General features: G+C 38.6%; 1 protein-coding gene across 1 annotated transcript in view; it reads right to left on the bottom strand.

The window, feature by feature from the left end:
• Positions 1-1,578: 1,578 nt before the first annotated feature.
• Positions 1,579-20,635, bottom strand: part of GDPD4 (glycerophosphodiester phosphodiesterase domain containing 4) — a 104,094-nt gene continuing 85,037 nt past the window's right edge. Inside the window, exons 13-15 of the mRNA XM_067039522.1 lie at positions 19,422-19,504; positions 18,594-18,646; positions 1,579-2,087 (exon numbers count right to left, since the gene is read on the bottom strand). Coding sequence (XP_066895623.1) covers positions 1,585-2,087; positions 18,594-18,646; positions 19,422-19,504 — 639 coding nt within the window. The 3' untranslated portion in view covers positions 1,579-1,584. The remainder of the gene's footprint in view (positions 2,088-18,593; positions 18,647-19,421; positions 19,505-20,635) is intronic.

The raw sequence follows: 20,635 nt of genomic DNA, 5'->3' as shown, positions 1-20,635 counted from the left end.
CAAAAACCTATACTAGGTACACAAAAGATAAAGAGATAGTAATCTAAGCATGCCACTACAGAAAATCATCAAATTACAAAGACAAAGACAGAAGAAGAAAGGACAAAAGAATTAAAAAACACCCAGAAAACAACAAAATGATAAAAGCCCATACCTATCAATAATTGCTTTAAATGTAACTGGACTAAATTTTCTAAGCTAAAGACATACAGTGACTGAATGAATAAAAAACAAGACCCAACTATATGCTGCCTGCAAGAGACTCACTTCAACTTTAAGGACATACACAGACTGAAAGTGAAGGAATGGAAAAAGATATCCCATGCAAATGGAAAGCAAAAGAAAGATGAAAGAAAAAAATTCCACTGGTGGTTGCACAGCACAACAATGTGAATATACTTAATGCCACTGAACCGTATACTTAAAAGTATTAATAAAGATAAATTTTGTTATGTATATTTTATCACAAGTTTTAAAAAAACAAACAAAAAAAGATTGCTATTAAAGTTTTGTTTGACTAATATTGTCTATCCTACTTAACATGAACTCTCTGTTCCTCTCCTTTTCCAAATCCTACCCAATCTTCAAATTCCAGTTCTAATTCTTCCCAGGCTTCTTCCAATCCCAAAACATGTCATTTTTTTTCTGGATTCCAAGAAATATCACTGTCTGAATGAGTTCATTTGGCAATTAATGATTTTCTGCCTGGTAATAGGTCAAACTTTCTTAACTTAAATAATTATTTAGTTATTTATATGTATAAATGATTAGATTTAACTTGACTTGATAATAAATTGATAATCTTGATGTGATAATCCTGACTAGATTATGCATACTAGATTAAATCTTATCTGAGGGAGTGGCAAAATCCTATTCTTAGTGTCAGTCAAGAAGACAAGGTTCTAGAGCTTATGCCTGGGTTTGACTAATAACATATTTTAAAATAGTCCATTTTTATCCCATTGCACCATTTCTTGCACTTGGTATATCCCAGGCATTTCTTCTTTCAGATGCTCCAGGTTGATAAAGCTCTAGACACCTGTGGCTCTGATTTTTACTCAAGGCTAGAATCATTGAGTGGGCATGGGATTATGCCCATCACCACACTGGGGAATCAGCCAACAACAAATGTTATCCCCACTTCATGCTGGATAACAATTTGTGTGTGGGATGAGATCTTTGCTGCCAACTCAAGCCCATGCCACCTCTCATTCTCTGACTCATGATGGCATCACTTTGGCACTCATCCCCTAGTCTTTGTCACCCTGAATGACCACAGAGGGGTCCAAAGAATACACCATTTACCTTCTGAGTTCCTGAGAGGTTGCCTTTATTTACATGCTGATGTTCACCACAGATGAGATAAAACCTGTTAACACCCAGAGAACAACCAGCTCCAACTCCAAGACTACAACAACTATTTTTCCCTTGCCTCTCCCCTTGAAATGCACTCTTTATAGAAAGACTAGACCAGAATGGTTTTCCTGAGAGCCTTAGTGGCTCTTCTGCACTCCTTTCTTGACCCTCCACACCATCACTACCTTCAGGCACAGAGAGAAAGAGGAAGAAGTGGGCAAGTCGTGGCTAATCCTTCTTTGAAGACAGCCCTAAGAAGAAGGACAGGCTGGATGTGGTGGAAAACATAAAAGAGGATTCTTCTGAAGATTCAATACTGGGGGTGTTTTCAATTTGTTTTTCAGGATGAGGGATGTCTACGGAGGAAATTGTTTCATTTGTCTCTATGGTAGACAATGAAGTTTGCAAGGGGGTCTCTCTGGTTGACTCCCAAATGGGTGCTTGGGTGGGTTCAAAGGCCTTCATGGTGGGCACTGGTTGTCTAACGTCATCCTTGCCAGGCATTGGTGTCTTGATGGTTTTGCTGACTTGCTCTGGTTTGCTGGCTTTCTTCATGGGGACTACTGAAAAACAGCTAGAGTTTGGGTGTTTCCTTACATTCTTGGTTAAAGTTGGGTAGAGGGCTGCTTGAATCCAAGGGATTTCCGTAACTCGGGTGGGAGGATCTATGGATATATGTGAAGGTACTTGATTCTCACTTTTTCCAGTTCGGAGGCTTATACTCTGAGATTCTGTGGGATAGAAAAGACAAAAACACAGATTCTTCAGATGTCACTTCTCCAATCTTTGCCGGTCACGTGGTAAAACTGTAGTCATCTTTAAAATGTCAGCCTCTCACTTACCATCTCAGGTTCATTTCCCCTAGTTCTATCCCTACCCAGGCTTTGGGCAGACTTTCCTATGGTCCTCAATTCATCAAGGTGCTGGAGTTTAAGAGAGACACTTCTCAACTCATTTTTTAGTTCTAGTAGGTTTTTTGTTTGACTCTTTAGAATTTTTAATGTAAATAATCATAAACTCAAATCAGGAGTTTTATTTCTTCCTTTATGACTATTACTTATCTTACTGAACTGGCTAGGATCTCCAACACAAGGCCAAAAAGAAGTGGTGAGAGCAGATATCCTTGTTTTATTACTTTTAAAATTGAAATATAGTTGACTTACAATGTTATGTTAGTTTCTGCTGTATAGCAAAGAGATTCAGTTATATATATTCTTTTCGTATTCTTTTCCATGATGGTTTTGTTAAAGGATATTGAATATATTTCCCTGTGCTATACAGTAGGACCTTGTTGTTTACCTATTTTATATATAGTAGTTTGTATCTGCTAATCCCAAACTACTAATGTATCCTTCCCCCACCCCCTCCCTTTCCCCTTTGGTAACCATAATTTTGTTTTCTATGTCTGTGAGTCTGTTTCTGTTTCATAAATACGTTCATTTGTTTCATATTTTAGATTCCACATATAAATGATATCATTTCTTACTTCATATGATAATCTCTAGGTCCAACCATGTTGCTGCAAATGGCATTATTTCATTCTTTTTAATGGTTGGGTAGTATTCCATTGTATATCACATCATATATATATTTATATATCATATGTTTATCCATTCATCTTAGTGAACATTTAAATTGCTCCCATGTCTTGGCTATTGTAAATTGTGCTGCTATAAACACTGTGGTGCATGTGTCTTTTCAATTTAGAGTTTTGTCCAGATATATGCCCAGTAGTGGGATTGCTGGGTCACATGGTAATTCTACCTTTAGTTTTTTAAGGAAACTCCATATTATTCTCCATAGTGGCTGTATCAATTTACATTCCCACCAGCAGAACAAGAGGGTTCCCTTCTCTCAACAACCTCTCTAGCATTTGTTATTTGCAGACTTTTTAAAGACGGCCATTCTGACCAGTGTGAGGTGGTACCCTGTTGTAGTTTTGATTTGCATTTCTCTAATAATAAGTGATGTTGAGCATCTTTTCATATGTCTATTGGCCATCTGCATGTCTTCTTTGGAGAAATGTCTATTTAGGTGTTCTGCCCATTTTTGCATTGGGTTGTTCTTTTTTTGTTATTGAGTTGTATGCACTGTTTGTATATTTTGAAAATTACGCCCTTGTTGGTTGCATATTTTGCAAATATTTTCTCCCAGCCTGCCTGTAGGGCACTTTTCATTTTGTTTATGGTTTCCTTTGCTATGCAAAAGCTTATAAGTGTGATTAGGTCTCATTTGTTTAGTTTTGCTTTTACTTCTTTGCCTTGGGAGACTAATCTAACAAAATATTGGTATGATTTATGTCAGATAATGTTTTGCCTACATTCTCTTCTAGAATTTTTATTGTGTCATGTCTTACATTTAAGTCTTTAAGCCATTTTGAGTTTATTTTTGCAAATGGTGAGAGGATGTGTTCTAACTTCATTGATTTACATGTGGCTGTCCAGCTTTCCCAACACCACTTGCTAAAGAGACTATCTTTTCTCCATTGTATACTGTTGCTTCCTTTGTCAAAGAGTAATTTATCACAGGTGTGGGGGTTTATTTCTGGGCTCTCTATTCTGTTCCATTGATCCATATGTCTGTTTTTATGCCAATACCATGCTGTTTCGATTACTGTAGCTTTGTAGTATTGTCTGAAGTCTGGGAGGGTTATGCCTCTGACTTTGTTCTTTTTCCTCAGGATTGCTTTGATGATTCTGGGTCTTTTATAGTTCCATATAAATTTTAGGATTATTTGTTCTAGTTCTATAAAAAATGTCATGGGTAATTTGACAGAGATCACATTAAATCTGTAGACTGCTTTGGGTAGTATGGCCATTTTAACACTATTAATTCTTCCAATCCAAGATCATGGGAAAATCTTTCCATTTCTTTGAATCCTCTTTAATTTCTTTTATTAATATTTTACAGTTGTCAGCATATAAGCCTTCTGCCTCCTTGGTCAGGTTTATTTCTAAGATGTTTTTGTTTTTTTTAATGCAATTTTAAAAGAAATTGTTTTTTTACTTTCCCTTTCTCATATTTCATTGTTAGTATAAAGAAATTCAACAGATTACTGTATGTAAATTCTGTGTCTTCCTACCTTGCTGAATTCGTTTATCAATTCTAGTAGTTTTTGTGTGGTCTTTAGGGTTTTCTATATATAGTATCATGTCATCTGCATATAGTGACCATTTTACCTGTTCTCTTCCAATTTGGAAACCTATTTTTCTTTTTCTTACCTGATTGCTGTGGCTAAGATTTGCAATACTACATTGAATGGAAGTGGTGAGAGAGGGCATCCTTGTCTTGTTCTAGATTTTAGTGGGAAAGCTTTCAGCTTTTCACCATTGAGTATTGTGTTGGCTGTGGATTTGTCATAAATGGTTTTTATTATGTTGAGATATATTTCTTCTATACTCACTTTGGTAAGAGTTTTTTTTATCATGAATGGATGTTGAATTTTGTCAAATGCTTTTTCTGCATCTACTGAGATGATCATGTTTTTTTTTACTTTTCTTTTGTTGATGTGCTGTATCACATTAATTGATTTGCATAGGTTGAACCATCCTTGTGCCTGTGGGATGAATGCAACTTGGTCATTGTGTATGATTTTCTATGTGCTGTTGGATTTGGTTTGCTAATATTTTCTTGAGAATTTTTGCATCTATATCCATCAAAGATATTGGCCTGTAATGTTCTTTTTTGGTAGTGTCTTTGTCCAGTTTTGGTGTCAGGGTGATAGTGGCTTAATAGAATGACTTGGGGAGTGTTCCCTTTTGGAAGAGTTTGAGAAGGATTGATATAAGTTTTTCGTTGTATGTTTGCTAGAATTCCCCAGTGAAGCCATCAAGTCCTGGGCTTTTGTTTGCAGGTAGTTTTTAAAATTACAGATTCTATTTCACTTCTAGCGATCAGTCTGTTCAAACTGTGTATGTCATGTTGATACAGTTTTGGTGGGTTGTCTGTTTCTAGAAACTTGTCCATTTCTTGTAGGTTGTCCAATTTTTTGGCATGTAATTTTTCATAGTATTCTCTTATTTTATTTTTTGTATTTCTGCTGTATTGGTTATTATTGCTCCTTTCATTTTTTATTTTGTTTGTTTTGGGGCCTCTCTCTTTTCTTCTTGGTGAGTCTGGCTAGAGGTCTGTCGATTTTGTTTACCCTTTCAAAAAAAACCAGTTGTTGGTTTTATTGATTTTTTCTATTATTTTAAAATCTCTGTTCTATTCATTTCCTCTCTGACCTTTATTATTTCCTTCCTTATGCTGACTTTAGGTTTTATTTTCTCTTTTTCTAATTCTTTTAGGTGGTAGATAAGATTGTTTATTTGAGATTTTTTCTTGTTTTTTGAAGAAGGCCTGTATTGCTATGAATTTACCTCTAAGAACTGCTTTTGCTGCATCCCACAGATTTTGAATAGTTGTGTTTTCATTGTCATTTGCCTCAAGGTATTTTAAAAATTCTTTTTTGATTTCATTGTTGACCCATTGGTTTTTCAGTAGCATGTTTAGTCTCCATGTAATTGTTTTTTCTCATTTCTTTTTCTGTGGTTGTTCTCTATTTTCATGCCATTGTGGTCACAAAAGATGCTTGAAATAATTTTTATCCTCTTAAATTCGTTGAGGCTTGTTTTTTGCCCTAGTATGTTGTAAATCGTAGAGAATGTTCCATGTGCATTTGAAAAGAATGTGTATTTTTTTTTTTTGGATGTAATGTCCTGAAAATATCAATTGTTTAACTTTCCTATTTTATCATTTAAGATCTCTGTTGCTTACTGATTTTCTGTTTGGAAGATCTGTCCATTGATGTGAGTGGGGTGTTAAAGTCTTCTACTGTTATTTTATTCTCATCATCTTCTCCCTTTATGTCTGTTAGTATTTGTCTTATGTATTTTGGTGCTCCTATATTAGGTGTATATATACTAACGCGTTTAATATCCTCTTAGTGTATTGATCCTTTTATTATTATAGTGTCCTTCATTATCTTTCTTTATGGTCTTTGTTTTAAAGTCTATTTTGTCTGATATGAGTATTGCTACGTCCACTTTCTTATCACTTCTGTTTGCATGAAATATCTTTTTCCATCCCCTCACTTTCAATCCATATGTCTCCTTCACCCTAAAGTAGGTCTCTTGTAGGCAGAATATTACATGCTCTGGTTTTCTATCCAATCTGCCACTCTCTGTCTGTTGATTGGAGCATTTAGTCCATTGACATTTAAGCTAATTATTGATAGATATGTATTTATTTCCATTTAAAATCTTGTTTTCCAGTTGATTTTGTATTTCTTCTTTGTTCATTTCTTCTTTTGTTTTTCCTCTTGCAGTTTGGTGGTTTTCTTTTGTACTATGCTATGTTCTCTTCTTTTTGGCTTTTATGAATCTATTGTATACTTTTTATTGGTAGTTACACTGTTTTTCAAGTATGTTAACCCATTAGTATATCTACTTGCTTTAGACTGGTAGTCCACATAGGCTGAAACATAGTTTTTAAAAATCTACATTTTTGTACTCTCCTCCCCCACTTTTAATGATTTTGATGTCCTCTTTTACATCTTCATTTTATCCTTTTGCTGTTCATTGTAGTTATCAGCACTTCCCCCCCCCCCCTTTTTTTTAACCTGTGTACTGGCTTAAGTGATTTGCTTTCCAAATGTGATTGTCTCTTTCAGGTAGATTCTTGCTTCTTTTCTATTTAGAGAAAACCTTTCAATATTTCTTTTAGAATAAGTTTAGTATTGCTGTATTCTTTTAGTTTTTCCTCCTCTGAGAAATTCTTTCTCTCTTTCTATTCTAAATGATAATCTGGGTAGAGTATCCTAGGTTGCAGGTTTTTCCCTTTCAGGACTTTGAATATATCTTGCCACTCTCTTCTTGGTCTGCAATGTTTCTATAGAGAAATCAGCTGATAGCCTTGTGGGGAGTTCCCTTGTAATTAACTCTTTGTTTTTCTCTTGCTACCTTTAGAATCTTCTCTTTAACTTTTGCAATTTTAATTATAATATGTCTTGGTGTAGGTCTGTTTGAGTTCATCTTTTTGGGGATGTTCTGTGCTTCCTGTACCTGGATATGTGTTTCTTTCTTTAGGTTTGGGACATTTTCAGCCATAATGTCTTCAAATACATTTTTGATTCCCCTTTCTCTTTCTTCTCCTTTTGGGATTCCTATTACATGTAGATTGGCACCTTTTACATTATCCCATAGATCTCACATATTGCTTTCTTTTTAAAAAAAATGTGTCTCTTTTGTCTGCTGTTCTGATTGGGTAATTTCCATTGTTCTATCTTCCAGATCATTTATTCATGCTTCTGCATTATTTAGTTTGCTATTTATTGCCTTTTGCTCAGCTTCTGTCTTGGTAAATGAGTTTTCTAATTTTAACTGGCTCCTCTTTATAGTTTCTTTTTACAGTAATCTGCATTTCTATCCATAGGCCTTCTTAATTCCTTCAGTATTTTTATTACCTCCTTTTTGAACTTGGGATCTGGTAAACTAGAGACATCTATTTCATTGTTTTTTCTTTCAGGTGAATTTTCTTGATTGTTTAATTGTGAGTGGTTCCTCTCCTTCTTCATTTTACTCATATTCTTCTGACCCTATGAGTTTCAGAGAAACAGTTATCTACTGTGGTTTTAAATGGCTGTTTTTATGTGGGAGTGTCCCTTTGTCGCCTCCATGAGTCTAATATTTTTGGTGTGAGGGATGTTTTCAGTATGGATGCCTGCCTCATCTTTCCTCAGTGTTTGCTGGATGTTATCCCCTTAATAGAGAGTGTGATTATCGTTGTGGTGACCAGAGCCTGCAACGGATGTTGAGCAGGGCCTCCTCTTTGCTCTTTAGTTGTCACAGCCCTGTTGGGCACAGGGTCTGCTCCCCAGTTGTTGTAGAAGACACCCTCATATCCGTTTCTGAACTGCAGCGTGAGGTAGGTGGGGCTGGAGTGCTCCTTCTGGGAGAGGATCCACTGAGTATTCCTCCACAGGAGCTGTGTACATTAAGTCCCCTTCACACAAACCTTCAAGTTGTAAACTTTCAAAGATGCAAACATGCATTTTCATGTCCAATCACATAAGTTAGCTCATGCGTCTGGTGTATATTGTCATGTTCGTGCATCCTCTACAAGTGGTTGTGGTTTTGTGTACTTTACTATACAGTACTGTAAAGAGTATAGTAGTACAGTATCTTTATTTCAAGCCCAGGATGTCCGGAAGCAAGCATAAATGCAGCAGTGATGTAGTTCATACTGCTAAGAAGTATCAAGTGATAAAGATGGAAACAAAAGTGAAAATAATTGAGAGAGTGGAGTGAGGCGAAAAGATGGTAGACGTCCTTGTTCTTATAACATGAGTCATTCAACCATCAGCATGATTCTAAAGAACAAGGACAAGATCACGGAACATGTGAAGTCTACTGTGCTGATGATGTCAACAATAATATCAAAGAAGCATGGGAAAGATGGAGGAGATGGAGAAACTTCTCAGTCTGTGGATGCAGGATCAGCATTAGCATCGAGTCCCCCTCAGCTTAATGCTGATTCAAGAGAAAGCTAAAAGCCTTTTATGAAGACTTGAAGAAGAAACATGGTGAAGAATCAGAGGGTGCCAGCCATGGCTGGTTTCATTGGTTCAAGGCTAGAGCCAAACTTTACAGTGTAAAAGTAAGTGGCAAGGCAGTGAATGCAGATACAGTAGCTGCCCGGGAATTTCCTGAAATGCTTTGAGAAATTATTGATGAAGGCATGTATATACCCGAGCAATTTTTTTTATTAATTTATTTTATTTTTGGCTGCATACGGTATTTGTTTTTCTATTTTTGGCTGTGTTTGGTCTTCGTTGCTGTGCTCGGGCTTTCTTTAGTTGCGGCAAGTGGGGGCTACTCTTCATTGTAGCGCATGGGCTTCTCATTGCAGTGGCTTCTCTTGTTGTGGAGCATGGGCTCTAGGCATGCAGGCTCAGTAGCTGTGGCTCATAGGCTCTAGAGTGCAGGCTCAGTAGTTGTGGTGCACGGGCTTCATTGCTCTGCGGCATGTGGGATCTTCCCAGATCAGGGCTCAAACCCATGTCTCCTGCATTGGCAGGTGGATTCTTAACCATTGCACCACCAGGGAAGCCCCCTGAGCAGGTTTTTAATGTAGATGAGACAGGACTGGACTGGAAGAGGATGCCAGGCCGAAGCTACATCAGTAAGGAGGAAAAGTTGATGCCAGGCTATAAAGCAGCAAAGGATAGGCTAACTCTGTTGTTGGGTAGCAATACTTCTGGAAGTCTGAAGCTGAAGCCCCTCTTAGTTTATCATTCAGCGAACTCAGGAGCCCTTACAACATAGCCAAGGGCTCTCCTCCTGTTGTGTGGAAGAGTAACCCCAAAGCCTGGGTTACACAGACCATTTTCCAGGACTGGTTTTTCCACCACTTTATCCCAGAGATAGAGAAATATTGCTTGGAGAAGGATGTCAACATTATTTTGCTGCTGGACAATGCTCCAGGCCACCCCCCATTCACGGACAACTTTCATCCCAAAGTAGTGCCTCTGCCACCAAATACTACATTGCTCATCCAACCTATGGACCAGGGAGTTACAGAGACTTTCAAGAAATATTATTTATGTCACTTTTCGTCAGGCAGTAAAAGTGAGTGACAAATCAGGAACAAACTTGTGACAATTTTGAAAGGACTATAACATCTACAAGCTCACAAAAAACACTGACTTTGCTGGGCGTGAGGTTATGGCCATCACCATGAATGGGGTATGGAAGAACCTTTGCCCACAGTTTGTTCACAACTTTCATGGATTTGAGAAGGTGGATGAGGAGTTCAAAGAAGTCTTCAGCAACTTAGTGACCCTCAGCAAGAAGCTGGCACTAGATCTGCAAGAGGACGACTTCACTGAACTCCTTGCTGTGTAACACGAGGAGCTTACTAATGATGACCTGATGGAATTGGAGGCCCAGAGAAAGGACGAAGGCAGACAAGAGGAAGAAGTAACTGAAGAACAAGAGATTCATGACGCAGGAAATGCAAAGGGATTTTTTTTATTTGAGGAGGCACTGTTAGTTTTTGAGGTACAGGACCAAAATGTATAACAGTACTCAAAGGTTGCAGCAGCCGTTCAGAATGCAACCCAGTGCTACCGTGTCATCTATGACAAGAAAAAAACAGCTATTACCCAGACATCACTGGGTCGTTTTTCAAGAGGGTAGACAGAATTGAATCCAGCAATGAACTAGAACCTGTGCCATCAATGTCAGGCATCAGTGAAATTGCAGCTTGCCCTCCATCTCCTATTGCTGAGGATCCTTCAGCTCTACCATCTCCCACCTCCTCTCCCTCCTGCAGTCAGTAACTCTTCTTGCCTGTTCATGTGACGCCAGTCCCTGTATGCCAGCTGTTGTGCTGTACTACTGTACTTTTCAAGGTACTGCACTGTAAGATTTAAAATGTTTATTTTTGTTTTTTTGTAAAGGTTAGAAAGTCCTTTTTTTGGATAAATTTATTTATTTTTGGCTGTGTTGGGTCTTCGTTGCTGTGTATGGGCTTTCTCTAGTTGCAGCAAGTGGGGGCTACCCTTCATTGCGGTGCACGGGCTTCTCATTGTGGTGGCTTCTCTTTTTTTCAGAGCACAGGCTCTAGGCACGCGGGCTTCAGTAGTTGTGGCTCATAGGCTCTAGAGTGCAGGCTCAGTAGTTGTGGTGCACGGGCTTAATTGCTCCGCGGCATGTGGGATCTTCCTGGACCAGGGCTCGAACCTGTGTCCCCTGCATTGGCAGGCGGATTCTTAACCACTGCACCACCAGAGAAGCCCTTGTTTGTTTTTTATGTATTATTTGTGTGAAAAGTTATTATAAACCTATTACAGTACAGTGCTATATAGCCGACTGTGTTAGTTGGTTTCCTAGGCTAACTTTGTTGGACTTATGAACAAATTGGACTTAACGAACGCACTCTCGGAACGGAACTCGTTCGTATGTAGGGGACTTACTGTACTGGGAAGTGCACTCTGTGGTGTCACCTGTCACCCATACACTATTTTTGGCACTGCCCTCAGCCCGGACTCAACCATGGGAATTCAGGCAATCAGCCCAGGTATCCCTCAGGCACTGTACTCACAAAACCTCTGGCGCAGATCTGTTGGCACAGAACCACTGAAGTCAGGCACCGAGACTGCCACAGTCACGCACCTGGACCCACCATGGGAGCTACTGAGTCAGTCCAAACCTTGGCCCCGCCTCAGTGTGCTTGCACGGCAAAGCCTGCAGCCACTATCGCCGGACCCGCCCCAGCCACAGGAACACCAGTAATCTGCTTGAATATCCCAGACAAACTGAGTTTACATAGCTACATGTGTCGCATAAGTCCCTGGGTTGCACAACCATTGCACACTCAGATTTCAGTCCTGCTTCTGAAGTCGCTCAGCCTCTGGGGATCAGCTAGAATTTCAACGCTACCTCCACTTATGGGCAACCTGCCAGCGCTTGCGTGCTCCCAGAGCTCATAGAGATGGAGCCACTCCTGCTGTGAGCATGTTGAGTAAAGCTGCTATGGCGGGGCCCATCCCTCCCTTCGTGCACATTAACAGTGGGGCTTCAGTGGCAGAGCCCTGTCTGCTGTGAGCACTCTGAGAATGAGGCTGCTATGGTGAGCCTCACCCCTCCCTTTGAGCATGCATGTTAACAATGGGGCTTCAATGGCGAGCCTGGGCTCCTTCCTGCACACACCCCCAGTTGCAGCTTGGACCACACTCCAGCCCCTTCAGGCTATCTCCATGCAGCCAATCCATCTTCTCTCTGGGTCTGTCCTCTGAATCCCAAGCTTCAGCACCCAGCACCTCACACACACCAGCAAACATGTGTCTCAGGCTAGGGAGTGCAGGGAGGTGGCCAGACCCTCTGTGCTGGTCTTTCTCTGTTCTGCCTGCTGCAAACTGGCTGCTGCACTCTCCTCCAAGCCTCTGGAGCTCTTTCTGTTCTACCTGATATCCCCACCAGTGAAGGCGCTTCCCAGTGTGAAGGAACCTTTCCTCTTTCACAGCTCCCTCCCAGGGCACAGGTCCCATCCCAATTCCATTTTTTTCTTTCCTCCTACCCAGTTATGTGGTGATCTTTTTTTGCAATTTTGGTTTTATGAGATCTTCTGCCAGCATTCAGCAAGTATTCTGTGAGAACTGCTCCACATGTAAATGTATTTTTGATGTATTTGTGGAAGGAGGTGAGCTCCCCATCTTTCTATTCCACCATCTTGATCAGGCTCCCCTTGTTTTATTTCTGATCTTAGAGGGAAAAATATTCATTGTTTCACCATTAAAATGATACTGGCTGTAGGTTTTCTGTAAATATTTTCCATCAGATTGAGGAAGTCTCATTGTATTCCTAGTTTGCCCAGAGTTTTGATCATAAATGGGTGTTGATTTTTGTCAAATATGCTTTTTCTACTTTATTTTGTTAATATGGTGGATTATAATGATTAATTTTCAAATGACATATTTATCTTGCACTGTTGGGATAAACCCCACTTACTCATGATGCATTATCCTTTTTATATACAGATAGATTCAATTTGCTAATATTTTGTTCAGGATTTTTGTCTAAGTTCATGAATGATATTGATCTGTATATTTAGTACTTGTAACATCTTTGTCAGGTTTTATATGAGTTTATTGCTGGGAGTTTATTGCTCAAAGAATCAGCTGGGAAGTGTTCCTTCCTCTTCTTTTTTCTGAGTTGGTATGGGATTTCCTTCCTTCCTTCCTTCCTATTTCTTAAATATTTGATCAACCAGTGAAACTCTTTGGCCCTGGACTTTTCTTTATGGTGAAGTTTTTGATATACAAATTTGACTCCAACAGATAGTAGGCTATTACAAATTTATGTATCTTCTCTCAATTCTAGTAATTTTTGTATTTCAAAGAATTTCTCTACTTCAAGTTGTCAAATATAATGGCATAAAAATGTTCATAATATTCCTTTTTATGTCTAGGATCTGGAGTGATATTTCCTCTTTCATTCATCACTTATCATATTGGCAATCAAACTCTCTCTCGCTAAAAGTTTATCAATTTTATCTTTTCAAGAACCAACTTTTCATTTTCTCTATGTTTGTATCTTTTCTATTTCGTTTATTCCTGCTGTCTTTAGTGTTTCCTTCCTTTTACTTAGAGAAAAATTTACTTTTCTTTTTCTAGATTCTTAAGGTAGAAAATTAATCAATATTAAAACAATCTTCCCTCTAACATTTAAAGTTAGAAATTTCCCTCTAAGTCCTGCTTTAGCTGTACCCCACAAATTCTGTTGTCGTATATGCGTTATTCTTTAGTTTGAAATATTTTCCAACTTCCCTTGTGATTTATTCCTTGATCAATGGGGTGTTAAGAAATACATTAATTTCCAGCATCTAGAGGCTTATCTAGATATCTTATTCATGTTTGTTTCTAATTTAATTTTGCTGTGGTCACAGAACATACTCTGTAAGATTTCAGTCTTCTGAAATTCATCTATTGATGACACTTTTCACACTTTTAAATTTTATGCATTCCTTAACGATTGCAATTTTAGTTAGTTTTACTACTTTTTTCTTTTAACCTTCATGCTTGCTTTATAAGTGATTGATCCCCTACCTTTATTATATATTTACAATTTCCAGTGAAATTTTAATTTTTGTATGTTTTCTTATTATCAGTTAGTGCCATTTCTTTTCAGTTTAAGGAAGTCCCTTTAATATTTCATGTAGAATCAGTGTAGTGGTGGTAAACTCATTTAGCTTTTGCTTATCTTGGAAATTCTTAATCTCTCCTTCATTTCTGAATGATAAACTTGCTGGGTAGAGAGTTCTTGGTGGGATGATTTTTTTCCTTTCAGCACTTTGAATATGTCCCACCACTCCTTTATTGCCTCAAGTTATTATTCTCTTGCTGCTTTAAGGATTCCCTCTTTATCCTTAACTTTTACCATTTTAATTGTAATGCGTCTTATGTGTGTCTCTTTGGGTTCATCTTATTTGGAGCTCTCTGGGCTTCCTGGACCCAGATATCTGTTTCCTTCCCCAGATTAGGAAATTTTTTAGTCACTATTTCTTCAAATAATTTTTCTGGCCCTTTCTCTCTCTCTTCTCCTTCTGAGACCCATATAATGCAAATGTTATTCCACATGACGTTTTTCCAAAGGTTCCATATGATATCTTCACTTTTTAAAATTCTTTCTTCATTTTGCTGCTCTGTCTGGGGGAGTTCCACCATTCTATCTTTTAGCTTGCTCATTAGTTTTTCTACCTCATCTACTCTGCTGTAGAAGCTGCTAGTGTATTTTTTCAATTCAGTCATAACTTCTGTTTGGTACTATCTTATATTTTTTATCTCATTGTGAAAGTTCTCAGTATGTTCATCCTTTCCTCTCCTGAGTTTAATGAGCATATTTATGACCATTACATTAAAGTCTATCAGATAGATTGCTTATCTCAGTTTCATTTAGTTGTTTTTCTGAGGTTTTTGTCTTGTTCATTTGATTAAACCATATTCCTCTCTCTCCTCATTTTGCCTAATTCTCTGTTTCTTTCTATGTATTAGGTAAATCAGCTGTCTCTCCCAGGCTGTTGTACAGATTGTCATGTAGTCTATTTGGGGAAATATGCCATGTACACTTGAAAATATTGTATATTCTGCAGTTGTTGGGTAAAATGTTGTATGTCAATTAGGTCAAGGTGGCTGAAAGTGTTGTTCAGACTTCTATATTCTTTCTTGTTTTATTTTTTGTGTTTAGTTGTTCTTTCAAGTACTGAGTAAAGAATGTTAAAATCTCCAACTATGATATCTCTTTCAGTTGTTGTCTAACATGTTTTGAAACTCTGTTATTAACTGAAAACAGAGTTATAATTATAATGCCTTCCTGATATACTGACCTTTTCATCATTATGAAATCTATCTCTGTTTCCAGTAATGTTCCATGTTTTGAAGTTTATTTTTTTTCAGAAAATATTTTTGTTTATTGTTTGCATGGCATATCATTGTCCCATCCTTTCACTTTGTAATCTATTTGTACCTTTGTATTTGAAGTATTTCTTTTGTAGACAGCATATGGTTGGGTCCTGCTTTTTTCTATCTAGTCTGACCATCTCTACTCTTGATTTGAGTATTTGATCCACTTATATTAATGTAATTAATTAAATGGTTGAATTAATGATGACCATGTTTCAACTTGTCTTCTATTTGTTTTGTCTGTTATTTTGCCTCCTTTGTCCTTTTCTCTCTGAATCCATCTACTATAAAGAGAGATTCTCTTGCTGGCATTGAAGAAAAACCTGCCACATTGTGAGTGGGCCAAATGGCTAGGACTGGATATGGTTTCTAAACTCAAATCATAACCCAGTCAACAGTGATCACAAAAAAAGGGACATTTCAGTTCCTGTAAGGAACTAAATTCTGCCAACAACCAGTGATCATGGAGACTCTAAGTCTCAGAAGAGATTGCTGCCCAGGCCAACACCTCAATGTTAGTCTGGAGAGACTCTATGCAGAGGACCCAACAAACCCATGCCTCCACCCCTGACCCACACAAACTGTGAGATGATAAATTTGTGTTGTATTGAGCTGCTAAATTTGTGGTAATTTTTTCTATAGCAATAAAAAACTAATACATATGGTAATAGAATCTATCCAAAATGAAACAAAGAAATTAAATAGTCTAAAAATAAACATGAAAAGAGTTTCAGTCACTTATAGGATAAAATGAAACTGTCTAACATCTATGTAACTGGAATCCCAGAAAGAAGGTAGAGGCAAAAAAAATTTGAAAAATAAAGACTGAAAATTTATCCAGTTTGATAAAAATTATACTCTGACTGATCTAAGGAGCTCAAAAAACTCCAAGCAGGATGGACGAACACACACACGAACACACTCACTCACTCACTCACTTATATACACACTCATATACAACAAGATAAACTATAATCAAATTACTGAAAACCAGTAATAAGAGAAACAATCTTAAAAAGTAGCCAGAGAAAAAGGACATATACAAGTAAAGGAACAATGATTTTTTTTAAAATGGAAGATCTTTTTGGAAGACTTTTCATAAGAAACTATATGAGACAGAAGACAAAGGATCAACTTTTTTAAAGGTCTGAAAAATATATCCTAAAGCTAGAGAGGTGATAAAGCATTCCAGTAGCAGCAGTAGGTGCAACAGTACATGCCCATCTTGGAGATGGTCATGGTGCTAGATGTGACACTATGCTTAGTGTTCAAGGCTCTATTCTCCCCAAACTGAATTGATCTGGACTGTAGTTTCGGCTTCTTTCCAGTCTTCCTTGTTCCTTGCCTGATTCCAAACTTGGCCCACCCCTTCTAGGTATCTCTTGGAGGTACTCAAACAGCCTTCTCATGCATTTACTTAGTTCAGGTAAAATTGGTTTCCCTAATTGGGCAACTAAAAAATCTTAAAAACAGGAAAAATTCTTAATTTATTTCCTACTTACCTTACTTTCTTATCATCATTCAACACAGTTGGAAGTTGGGGTCAAGTTAACTGAGTACTTTTCTAAGGCGTTATAGCCATATCTTTTATCCCAATTTAAACAGCTCTTTGAGCTTTCCTTTAAAACTTCTCTCCGTTCATGCTTTCCTCAACATTCCCATATTCTTTTCATTTCTTCACTGGATTACTGTTATGGGCTAAATTGTGTGTCACACATTCATATGTTGAAGCCATAACCTCCAGTAACTCAAAATCTGACTGTATATGGAAACTGGGCCTTTAAAGATGTGATTAGAACGAGGCTATTGGGTTGGCCCTGATCCAGCCTGACTAGAGTAGAGGAAATTTGGACACACAGAGAGACACGGGGCAGGGGTGGGTAGAGGTGTGTGCACAGAAGAAAGGCTGTGTTAGGACACAGAAGAAAGTGGCTATCTGAAAGCCAAGGAGAGAGGCCTCAGTAGAAACCAAACCTGCTGACACATTGATCTTGCACCTCTAGCATCCAGAACTGTGCAAAAATCAATTTCTGTGTTTTAGCTACCCAGTCAATGGTATTTTGTTATGGCAGCCCTAGTTTACTAATAAAGCTACTAAAAATCATAAGAGAGCTGGAACATAGCCTTCACACTTCTTAACAGCCAGCAGAGTGATCTAAAAATCCATGTAACTCAGCGTTGAGATCTCTCTGTCCCTTAAGAGATTTGAGTGAGTTTGGTTTAAACCTTCAGTTTCACAGAATTAAAGTCCATTTTCATTCATTTAATTTATTCAAATTTCTGAACTTATTTTTTCATGGTCCCTTTGGATCCATTGCTGCAACTCTAAGTAATGTATGAGTTTAACCCTCTGCCAGCTGGTACCTGGCATCTCATGATCTTCACCATTGTCCACAAGAAATTAAATTAATTCATGATTTTGTGACTGTAACAACTTTACTTAAGGCTCCAAGAGCTATGGGAGGAAACTGTATCTGGTACTGCACAGTCCCCTGCTTCCTAACTGGTTTTCCCTTTGACATTGCACTGGCTTCCCAAACCAGTAACTCACTGTGTGATTATACCCACAACCACCTGAATAATAAACTCTAGCTTCCATTCCCTTACTGGACCTATCTCACTTAGCCTCTGAGTTATTCTGCTGAATAATAAGTTATTCTGCTATTCCATCCCTTTACTCAGAAGTCTACACAAGCTCCCTTGTTTGAAATTCATTTGCCATCTCCTGATTGCTTATATGCAGAGCCTAGACTCTATTCCAGCATTCCCCCTCCACAGTTTTCTCCCTCCACCTTCCAATATACATCACCCACAGCTGAAGCCACATAAAGCACACTCAGCCCTGCTAAGCATGGCACCTTCTCTGTCCTGGACCTAGGTGCCTAGCCTAATGGTATAAATTGCTATGCCTTTGCCTGCTTCGTCACTGTTCTCTGTGGGCCAGAACCCCTGTTCTCTTGTGTCACCCTACATAGATGGCTTTCAGTTACTTCAGTCTCTCTCACAGTGCCTGGCACAAAGTAGGTATTCAATAACTACGTGATGAATGAATATATCAACAAGTGAACAAAAAATACCCGTGTTCAAAATCTTCCAAGGAGTCTCATTGTTTAGAGGATAAAGTCCACAATGAATCCTGATGCCAAGGGCCCTCCAGAATCTGTGCCCAGCCTCTTTGTCCCAACTTCTCACTGGTCCCCACTCTTTCAACTCTTATCGAAAACATTAAAGGCAGGCCATGTATCCTGGAGGCAATGGGTAGGAATTAAGAGAGTGGGCTAGGACTCTGATTTACCTGTGTGAATGCCAGTGCTCTTGAGGAATTTTTCTTTTTGGCTCTCTCTCCACCTGGAAGGAAGCAGACTATCCATGAGCCTCACAGACCTCTTCCAAAATAGGCCATACTTCAAGGCAGTGGCCAGAAAAGAACATTATCCAGTCAAATTCTACCTTAAGCAGAGGGTTTGTAGTTTCCCCCTTTAAAGGAGAACTCAAATGAGGAAATGATGGGCATGATGAGGTCTAAACAACCATGGTCTCTTCTAGCTAAAATTCTTCTACCGGATGTCCACTCTCCCACCCTGAACCTTGCAATCTTGAAGCATTTTCCCTCAAGAATTCTCAAATGTTATTTTCTTGGACAGATAAAAAGACTACAGTCTGGAAAGGGGCAGTGATTTTCCCAGGGTCACCCAGAAACTAAGGGCAAAGCCACGACTAAAATCCAGGCTTCCCAGTTTGTGAACTTGCTTTTTACACAGCACACTGCATGTCCAATTTTGTGGAAGGTGGGAAGGTGGAGACACTTGTTCTGAACAACCTTTAACCCCTGTCCTCTCCCAACTGATCCACACCAAAACAGTAGTAACACACTTTGATTAAGCTTTACTGAGAGTCCTTATTCTTAGAATATGGTCTCATTTTGAGGAGGTAGAAGGGATGTGAGGAGCTGCAAGCAGCATGAGAAGAAATGGGAGGTTCAGATGATAAAACCCTGTCTCCCTGAAAATTCGCCATATAGAATTATAGGGAAAATGTAACTGTTTTTTCTCAAGTTTCCATAAGGACCATTTATATTTTTATTTGGGGAAAAAATCATTTAAAATTACAAATATATGCTTACCAAAGAAAATAAAATATGGCAACAATGAAAACTGCAGAAACACAATCCATGAGAATCCACATGAACTTATAGTAACTTGGTGTCTGCAAAACAGAAAACAGTTAAAGGATTTACAGCTAGAAGGGATTTTAGATCATGTAGGCCAGGTCCCTTGCTTGGCTGCCAGGGATGGAGAGGGGGCAGACCGGGCAGAGGAACCTTGATGATGGGGTTGGTCTCAAACACAGAGAGTACCTGCTGCTATCCTAACAATCCCCCCTTATATGTACCAAAGGCCCGACAAAGGATAAAATACTTCACACACTTCTCCCTGGACCCTCAAGATAGGTGTTTGAGGGAGTCCCAGAGATGTCACAGAGCAAGTCTATTCTGGACCCAGGACTACAGCCCAAGTTTCTTGACTTCCAGTGTTCTATGTTTTCATGACATGGCTTCCCAAACCTGGCTGTGCATCCAAATCTACCAGAGCAGCCTTTAGTAATACAGGTTCCTGGGCCTCACTACAGACTCAGGAATTAGAATTTCTGTATTTTTAACAAGCTTCCCAGGAACAAGCAACAAGTCTGTGAACCAGCATTTAGGAATCCCTCTCCTAAATCATCATGCTTCAGATAAACATATTGAAATTATATCCTTGAAAAGGTATGTGCATTGGGACTTGACCTCTCTTGCTGCTGAGAACCCAATGCCACCAGGTGAACATACACAAGCTGGGTTCCTTAAGGATGACCGACCAAACGAAGAGAGACCACAGTCATCTCAGGTAAGACCACAGACATATGAATGAGGCCATCCTACCACTTAGTCCAGCCAAACTGGCTGAGCACAGAGAAACCACTCAGCCATCATAAAGAATGTGACAAACATTTGTTCATTTTAAGCCACTAAGTATTAGGTACTTTTTTTTAATGTAGTAAAAAGCTAATATACTGTATATCATTTATTTCATGATTGCCCATTTAAATTTTTAAAATTAACAGACCGCTAAGCAGACGGGATTATTTTGAATAAAATTGCTTCCATTGTAGTATTTTTTAAAAACCTTTTTTATTGGAGTATAATTGCTTTACAAGGGTGGGTTAGTTTCTGCTGTATAACAAAGTGAATCAGCTAGACAAATACATATATCCCCATATCTCCTCCCTCTTGCAGATCCCTCCCACCCTCCCTATCCCACTCCTCCAGGTGGTCACAAAATTCCAAGCTGATCCCTC

This window comes from Kogia breviceps, chromosome 7 (genome assembly GCF_026419965.1).
Source record: "Kogia breviceps isolate mKogBre1 chromosome 7, mKogBre1 haplotype 1, whole genome shotgun sequence".
NCBI classification, from domain to species: Eukaryota; Metazoa; Chordata; class Mammalia; order Artiodactyla; family Physeteridae; genus Kogia; species Kogia breviceps.
The sequence above is the reverse complement of the archived record's forward strand: the minus strand, read 5'-3'. Positions and strand labels throughout refer to the sequence as shown.